At 41.5% G+C, this 9,155-nt stretch overlaps 2 protein-coding genes across 5 annotated transcripts in view; one reads left to right on the top strand and one right to left on the bottom strand.

Annotated features, from left to right (window-relative positions):
- Window positions 1–3,808, top strand: part of dcun1d4 (DCN1, defective in cullin neddylation 1, domain containing 4 (S. cerevisiae)) — a 7,503-nt gene extending 3,695 nt beyond the window's left edge. For 3 of the 4 annotated variants that reach the window (XM_046050306.1, XM_046050307.1, XM_046050304.1), the window contains exons 9-11: window positions 1,171–1,275; window positions 1,447–1,549; window positions 1,646–3,808. In XM_046050306.1, coding sequence (XP_045906262.1) covers window positions 1,171–1,275; window positions 1,447–1,549; window positions 1,646–1,701 — 264 coding nt within the window. In that variant the 3' untranslated portion in view covers window positions 1,702–3,808. Of the gene's footprint in view, window positions 1–6; window positions 59–436; window positions 529–680; window positions 790–1,170; window positions 1,276–1,446; window positions 1,550–1,645 lie in introns of those variants that run through there. The other variant, XM_046050308.1, reaches the window with a different exon arrangement.
- Window positions 1–9,155, bottom strand: part of LOC123971410 (cytoplasmic FMR1-interacting protein 1 homolog) — a 1,205,200-nt gene that overhangs the window by 877,519 nt on the left and 318,526 nt on the right. The gene's annotated exons all lie outside the window — the stretch shown is intronic.

The following is a 9,155-nucleotide window of genomic DNA, read 5'->3' as shown; positions in this document are numbered from 1 at the left end:
GGTGGGTCCAGAGGGCATGGAGAAGTTCTGTGAGGACATTGGAGTTGAACCAGAGAATGTAAGCAGATTTTTTTTTTTTTTTTTTGTATTTTGGTTTTCTTGTGGGGTTTCAGTTTGCACGCTTTTTGCTGCTTTTCTCTCTCTGGCTGCCAGTCAAAATAAGCAAGTTATTTCAACACCCTTTTGGCTGGGGTAACATGTATTGTACAAGCATTTCTGATATTTTCTAAAATTAGTTATTCGAATAAAATGTGCAGACTTAGTTTGACTTTATGGTTACTACTTATTTACACCCGTTCTTTGTTTCAAGGGTTATTGAGGTCTGTTTTCTATGTTTGAATAGACTTGTCATGTCACTTGACAGATTGATAATATGGATTGACATATCTTCTATTTGAGGATGTCTGTAGCTATAAAAGTTGTTGTTTGTGCCCAGGTGGTGATGCTGGTTCTTGCTTGGAAGCTGGACGCCCAGAGTATGGGATATTTCACTCTCCAGGAGTGGCTGAGAGGCATGGGCTCACTGCAGTACGTCAGTTAGTTACTTTTTGTCTTTTTGCATGCTGTTTTCCACACTGTTTATTGCCTTGCTCTGTTTTCTCTGTCTTGAGCCATGTCTTTCTAGAGTGCCCTTGGTACGTGGTAGAGCAGGTGTTGAAGTGTAGGTTTTCTGTTGTCAGGTGCGACTCCACAGAGAGGCTGAGGAACTCGCTTGATTACCTGAGATCTGTCCTAAACGACAGCACCAGTTTTAAGCTCATTTATAGATATGCCTTTGATTTTGCTCGGGTGAGTCAAGCCAACGTCTTTTCTGCAAAGATGCTCACATACACAGCAACTTTTCAGTTCATGGAAATAATAAAATCCCTATGTGCTCAATGCCCATGATTGAAATGTTGCCTATATACATAGCCTGACTTTCTCTCATGTAGACATTGAACCATAACTTACACTGATATAGTGATTGCGAATGAAAATACAAATAGTGAATAAAAACATGACGCAGTGACTGTTATAGCAGGATAATGTTTTTCTTTAACTGTAACAGCAGTGGCTCAATTGATTTGTTTTGTGCATTGTGTAAATGTTGATGGTAATGATGTTACTAGTCAAAATGTGGTTGACATTTTGCATGGATTTCATGAAGCTTTGAGTGTTTTGATTGGACAGGAAAAGGATCAGAGGAGTTTGGACTTGAACACAGCCAAGTGTATGCTGGGGCTTCTTCTTGGAAAGACGTGGCCTCTGTTTCCTGTGTTTAATCAGTTTCTAGAGGTAAGTCTCATGTTCTCAGATTTCCTCTACAACACAAAATCAAATTACTGTGCCATACAGTAATTGTCCATACGCTTGTTCTAATTCCTGTTTTTGATATTGAATGGGGTGGTTGAAACTAAAATGTTTTTGTGCTGTATTAATATAAGGCATTTATTTACTATTCCTCAGCAATCCAAGTACAAAGTCATCAACAAAGACCAATGGTGCAATGTTTTGGAGTTCAGCAGGACAATCAACCTGGACCTCAGTAACTATGATGAGGATGGTGCCTGTGAGTGAACACACATCTACACACAAATGTGACACAGCTTTGTGTTGAGTGCTACACAAATCTAATCTCTCAAAAACTCTGTTATTCTTTTATCAGGGCCAGTTTTGTTGGACGAGTTTGTGGAATGGTACAAGGAAAGACAGATGTCATAGGTGCAGAGCGAAAATGGAAAAAACACAACTGTGACAACAACAACTATGAGAATCAACAACCAATAAGTAAACAATACAAAAATGGTAAAGCAATGACAGTGGGTGCTTCCTGGTAGATGAGGGTTTTGGGCTGTGGGTGGGCTAGGGTGGGGGCACTGGGTTTGCAGCCTGGTTGCATGCTGCCCAGAGTGCGGAGGCGGAAGGCTGCCATTGTGGAGTAATGTTCCCTACCGAAGTTGCATAGTGGGCAAGCTTGGAGCAATCCCCAGTGGCATTGCTCTCTCTCACTGTGACATGTCATATTGCTGTCTGTGTTAGGATAACATGGTATCATACATGGATGATGGAAGCAAAATGGTATTGTGTGGGAGAACCACTCCTCACCCCTTGTCCTCAGCACAGAGAAACCAACAGAAGTGACCATTCATGCATTGTGTCTGAGTCTTACACAGGGTCACTTTGATCTGGGCACATTTAAATATTATATATCTGTGCAATGAACTTGAACTTTTCTGGACAGATGGCACTAACTATTGTTTGTCATATTTTGAATTAGATAGGAGTTTGTCAAGAAGCACACCGTGTCAAATGGTTGATCGCAGGTTTCTGATGCCTGTGCTGTTTACTGTTGATTTGTGCCAGTGATTTTCTTTTTTTCTCCTCCAGTTTTTGTTACCTCCTGCTGTTTTGCTCCAGCTAATGCTAACAGTTTGCTAACCCCCTGCAAAGGCTTCAGACCTCATAACACCAAACAAATCAGCATTGCTGCTTACTAACTCTTATTACAGTACAGCGGTGAGCCACTAGTGCTCTGATCAGCATTTATTGGTCTGATGACCAATATTTGTATCTACGTTGTGTAGGTAAGAGTATTATTGTGCCTCAAAACATGGAAGTCACTTTGTGTGTCTCACACACGTACCAACAAACCCAAATGTATATACACGTGTGAAAACACAACACACACATATACATGTTCATGAATACACAGACACACTGAGTGGTCAGGGATTATTTCAGGATGAAATCAGACTGTTTGGGCTGTGTTATGAGTTGACATAGAGCTAGTTGGTGTCCATTTTGTCTTGAGATGTTGCATCTGTTTTGTCCTCCTTAGTCCACTGATAGTTTCAGGTCTCCTCTTACTAGTAGCATCTCTCCCAACACTTGACAGTGTTATTATAACTACAGTGGAAGACCAGTGACCTTCTCAGGACGAGGTCCATAAGGCTTGAATAGAAAGGTAGGTTTGCTGAAAGCATTGCTTTGTACCACCCGTAGGACCTAATCAAATCAATGGACATTGACAGTTTGGAACTGTGTGATGATGCTATGCTGTTCTTTTTCGCCTAGTATAATGTTCTTGTAACATGTATAAATTTTTGTCTTTGGCTGTGGTGTGATGCTGAATCGTCAGATTTAATATTTGCATGCATGCTCCAACAGAGCCTTTTGTGAATGGATGAGATTTTTTTGAAAACATTTTCCAAATGCGTTTTTGTTTTGTACAGGAATTTGTGCAAGTGTTTTGTGCTTAATTTGATATTCACGATCATGTTATCTTAATTCTGATGAAAAACATGATTGTGTCTATTAAGACCTGGAACACACCTGTAACCTCACGGTGGAACAGGAGTTCCCTCCTGCATTTATCCCATCGCACACATTCTCACATACACATGCTGCAAAGTTTTAGTTGTCTGCAGCCAGTATACAGGATTTTATTTTATTTATTGGAAATGCGTAACTTGTTTTGAAACTTTTGGATCACACTTTCATGATACACATAAAATACACATTGGAATTTCTTGTGAAGGAACCAGCTCTTGTATCACTGAAATCCACTGCAGTTGAAACTATATTGAAAGCCTGTATTAAAATTATAATGCATCAACCATCAGCATAACATCGAAGATTGAAGTAGTTGTTGGACTAATTACCAAATACTGTGTAGAGATCAATGATTTAGTATTCTCCCATGAAAATGCAGGAGGATGAACACCCATGTCCCAACTGTATATATGTATGTAAACTATGTAAGTGTCTATATGTCTGTTTTCACTATAACCTATGTCAATATGCATTAATAAAAGGGTTTATTAACTTACTGGCTTATATTTGGACTCTTTAGTTAAGAGTTGAGTGCTGTCAGTAACACTGTCGTCATTATTTACATGAACGTATTGCTACAAATGAAAGCTCTGCATCATATTGTTCATAGGTATTGTTTTATTAATATCTCAAGTATATTTATAATGCATATCCATTAAGATATAGATGTATCATTGCAAAATTGATTACAGGGAGACATCTATGTGATGTGTGTGTGTGTGTGTGTGTCTATCAAAATCTAGCAAAACATGGTATCCTCTACTACACTCTACAACACTTCCACAAAATACATTATTTATATTTACATTTCATTTCAAGCTTAATACTTCATTACATAAAGTAGAATATAATTTACAATATTTGTGTCAATCTCTGGCCAATTTAAGGTCAAACATTGCCACTCATTTGCTTGTTTTGTCAGTGTTTAAGATGCAATGACTTCTGTATCAAACATCTGTAATGTTCGTGTTTAAGGAGTCAAAATAGGCTGCCAGGTTTTTGCTCTGTTCTAAATAGGATCTGGAGCCTTCCAGTCCTTTCTTACTGCTCTGTGGAGACCCCCATGTAAGCCCTATTGCCTCATCTGGTGGTGGTGTTTCCTGCAGTGGTTGAATATCTTCAATGTCATGACTCCTGTAGTGGGGAATACTGTACAACAAATCTGTAGCGCTTCTCTCACCTACTGAAGTAGAAGAAAGAGGTACTTGTGTTAGTGGCTGTTTGCCCAGGGGCTTGAAGTCCTCCGCAGACCTACGATAGTTAAAACTGGTGTCACCTTGTGAACCATGGTCATCAAATAGAGCAGATGCACCCCTATCTAAATTTTCATCTTTGTCCCACTTTTGTCTCTTCGATGACAAGACTTTTAGGGCATTGAGGCCTTTCCTTTCTATCTTGTCCTCAGACACAGTCCTCAAAATCTCATTTGGGTTGCCTGATGAGTTTTCAAACTTGTCAAGAGCTCTGCTGGATGCAATAGAATCACTCTTGGCACTAAGAGATGAGTTTTCATGCATTAGTGGCAGATCGGCAGATTGGGAAAGTTCTGTCTCTGCAGGGGGAGCCTGATGTCTCCTCGGACTGGAGATAGAAAGGTCAGACAGTTGACGACCAATGCCAGTCCACCTTATCTCGGGTGGCAGGTCCACATCTGTGGTGTATTTGGACTTCTCTATACTTTTCTTTACTACATCATCAAAGATCATACTGGGAACTGCCCTTGGGGCAAGAGATTCATTTCGGTCTCCCACACTATGGGACTGGCCTTCTTGTGTAAGAGTTATGATTTCAGCCCCCATATGTCTTTGGTTTGTATGGTGTATAGTTTGGCCACTGAGAGAGGAAGAATTACTCAGTGGTGATAAAGGTTTCATAATTAAACGCTTATAAGTGATTAGACAGTCATTATCTGGCATTCCTGACATGTTTGTCACCTCATTTTTGCTCTCGCTGCAGGAAGATTGGGAATTACTTGGCTCTGGTAATGGTGCCTTGAAATTCAGAGGTGTCTTAACTCGTGGGACACCAAGACTCAGGTCAGGAACACTATGGTCTATCGTCTCATTCTCACTGTTGCTACTGGAGGATGCTTTCCTTTGTAATGGTGCTCTGATATCCAAAGCCCTCCTGATACGGGGGAGATTGGTGAGATTGAAACGAGGCCACTCAAATGCATCTGACTCCTCTCCCACTTTTGTTTGGCTTTTGAGATCAACCCCGGCCTTCCTCTCCACTTCCTCTGTTTGGCCTGGTGACTGATCCAATATGATGTTGCCAGCTTGGGCCACATAAAGAGAGGTATGCTTCTGGAATGTTTCCTTGCCAGTGACAACAGGCTGCCTCCATCCTTTACCTGCATGTTCTGGTGATGCATCTTCATTCTCACTACTGGAGGTGGAATCAGATAGTTGACGTAATGGTGGTGTAGGAAGAGCCTTTTCACTGATCTTGATATCCAGGTACCTTCTATGTGGAATACCAAAACCAGTCAACATAGTATTTGGTTTTGACCTTTCTTCAGTTATGCTGAGGCTATAGCCTTTTGTTGATCTCTCTTTAATCTCTACTGATCTGCCAGAGATGTCATCTTGACCCTTCAAACTGAGAGCATTCACTGGATTATTTTCAGAGGTTAGAGATGATTCTGGGTGTATTATTCCTTGCATTCTAACTCCCCTCCTGTTTCGTCTTGTTTCGCTGCTTTTTCTCCCAGTCCCACTTTCATTGCTGGAAGAGGCAGGAGAGTCAGGTGGAGGTGATGAAGGCAGATCTGGTGGTTCATTTGTATGTGATTGATTGATTTCAAGACGCTTTCTGAAGCGGGAGATGCCAAGATTCATTGTGGCCCACCGTGACTCAAGTTCTGGGTTTATTTCTGGTGTTGTGTTGATGTTGTCACTTCTTTTGTCCCCCACTTCATCTGTAATAACCGTATACTTTTCTAATTTGATATTATGAACTGCCTTTGGACTGTGGGAAATGTTTATTACTGGGGTCTTTGGAGACCTAATGAACTCTTTTCCCGTAACCTTTGATATGGCAGACACACCCAATCCTAGTTTAATGTGGTCTCTGTTCTCATCCTCACTGTCTCTTCTGAAAGAGTTTGATTCAGATTGTTGAGAGCCTTGAAACACACTACTAAGAATCGGATTCGGTTGTGGCGATGGTGCTTTGATATACAGATGTTTGTTGGCATAGGGGACACCCAGACTTAGCTTATGCAGCTTTGTCTGTTGCCCATGATTTGTGATCCCTACATCACCTTTGTCTCTCTCATGTTTCACTGAGAGGCTTGAAAGTCTGCTTTCATTGTCACTGTTGGAAGAGCAGTAGTCCGCTGGTTGAGATGGTGCTGTAATAATCATGTTCAGGTCTGGGATTTTTTCCCCTGGTTGGTGATTTGGAATCCCCACATCAGTGCGTACTGATGTGTGTACACCAGGTACATCTGTAGTCCCACTTTCACTCTCATCACTGCTTTGAGATGACTCAGAGGCTGGTGCTTTGATATCTAGACGCCTCTTAATGCGTGTGGTATGCTCAAGATCTAGGAGAGGCCACCCTGTTTCTGGACCAGGACTTTCAGCTTGAGATTCTTGAAATGGAAGTCTTGAAACATGTAGGTCCCCTTGTTCATGTTTCTTTATTTTGGTATTTTTTTCTTCCACTATCTCACTATTAGAAGATGTGTCAGTAGGTGGTGATGGTGCTTTGATATCCAAACGCCTCTTGATGTGCACAGTATGCTCAAGATCTAGGAGAGGCCACCCTGTTTCTGGACCAGGACTTTCAGCTTGAGATTCTTGAAATGGAAGTCTTGAAACATGTAAGTCCCCTTGTTCATGTTTCTTTATTTTGGTATTTTTTTCTTCCACTATCTCACTATTAGAAGATGAGTCAGTAGGTGGTGATGGTGCTTTGATATCCAAACACCTCTTGATGCGAGGAATGTGTTCAAGATCTAAGGCAGGCCAACTTGTATTTAGTTCATGACTCACTGTTTGAGATTTTTGAAGTGCAAGCTCTGCAGTGTCCACCTTCCTTGGCTTCTCTGTGTGGTGTGTTGTTTCATCCTCACTGTCACTGCTAGAAGATGAATCACAGTCAGGTGATGGTGCTTTTATGTCTAGACGCCTCTTGATGCGTGTAGTATGCCCAAGATCTAGGGCAGGCCACTGTGTTTTTGGGTCATGATCTATGGTTTGAGAGACTTTAATTGGAAGTTTTTCTATGCGTGTCTGCTCTTGCTCCTGTTTCTTTATGTGGATTATTGTTTCATCCTCCCAGTCACTATTAGAAGACGAATGAGGAGGTGGTGATGGTATTTTGATATCCAAACGCCTCTTGATGCGCACAGTATGCTCAAGATCTAGGAGAGGCCACCGTGTTTCTGGGTCATGTCTTTCAGCTTGAGATTCTTGAAATGGAAGTCTTGAAACATGTAGGTCCCCTTGTTCATGTTTCTTTATTTGGGCAATTTTTTCTTCCACTATCTCACTATTAGAAGATGAGTCAGGAGGTGGTGATGGTGCTTTGATATCCAAACGCCTCTTGATGCGCACAGTATGCTCAAGATCAAGGAGAGGCCACCGTGTTTCTGGGTCATGACTTTCAGAATGAGATTCTTGAAATGGAAGTCTTGAAACATGTAGGTCCCCTTGTTCATGTTTCTTTATTTGGGCAATTTTTTCTTCAACTATTTCACTATTAGAAGATGAGTCAGGAGGTGGTGATGGTGCTTTGATATCCAAACGCCTCTTGATGTGAGGAATGTTCTCAAAATCTAAGGCAGGCCAACTTGTATTTAGTTCATGACTCACTGTTTGAGATTTTTGAAGTGCAAGCTCTGCAGTGTCCACCTTCCTTGGCTTCTCTGTGTGGTGTGTTGTTTCATCCTCACTGTCACTGCTAGAAGATGAATCACAGTCAGGTGATGGTGCTTTTATGTCTAGACGCCTCTTGATGCGTGTAGTATGCCCAAGATCTAGGGCAGGCCACTGTGTTTTTGGGTCATGATCTATGGTTTGAGAGACTTTAATTGGAAGTTTTTCTATGTGTGTCTGCTCTTGCTCCTGTTTCTTTATGTGGTTTATTGTTTCATCCTCCCAATCACTATTAGAAGACGAATCAGGAGGTGGTGATGGTGCTTTGATATCCAAACGCCTCTTGATGCGCACAGTATGCTCAAGATCTAGGAGAGGCCACCGTGTTTCTGGGTCATGACTTTCAGCTTGAGATTCTTGAAATGGAAGTCTTGAAACATGTAGGTCCCCTTGTTCATGTTTCTTTATTTGGGTATTTTTTTCTTCCTCTATCTCACTATTAGAAGATGAGTCAGGAGGTGGTGATGGTGCTTTGATATCCAAACGCCTCTTGATGCGAGGAATGTGCTCAAGATCTAAGGCAGGCCAACTTGTATTTAGTTCATGACTCACTGTTTGAGATTTTTGAAGTGCAAGCTCTGCAGTGTCCACCTTCCTTGGCTTCTCTGTGTGGTGTGTTGTTTCATCCTCACTGTCACTGCTAGAAGATGAATCACAGTCAGGTGATGGTGCTTTTATGTCTAGACGCCTCTTGATGCGTGTAGTATGCCCAAGATCTAGGGCAGGCCACTGTGTTTTTGGGTCATGATCTATGGTTTGAGAGACTTTAATTGGAAGTTTTTCTATGCGTGTCTGCTCTTGCTCCTGTTTCTTTATGTGGTTTATTGTTTCATCCTCCCAATCACTATTAGAAGACGAATCAGGAGGTGGTGATGGTGCTTTGATATCCAAACGCCTCTTGATGCGCACAGTATGCTCAAGATCTAGGAGAGGCCACCGTGTTTCTGGGTCATGACT

The sequence above is a fragment of the Micropterus dolomieu genome, linkage group LG05 (genome assembly GCF_021292245.1).
Source record: "Micropterus dolomieu isolate WLL.071019.BEF.003 ecotype Adirondacks linkage group LG05, ASM2129224v1, whole genome shotgun sequence".
Taxonomy (NCBI): domain Eukaryota; kingdom Metazoa; phylum Chordata; class Actinopteri; order Centrarchiformes; family Centrarchidae; genus Micropterus; species Micropterus dolomieu.
This window is presented reverse-complemented; position numbering and strand designations above follow the sequence as displayed.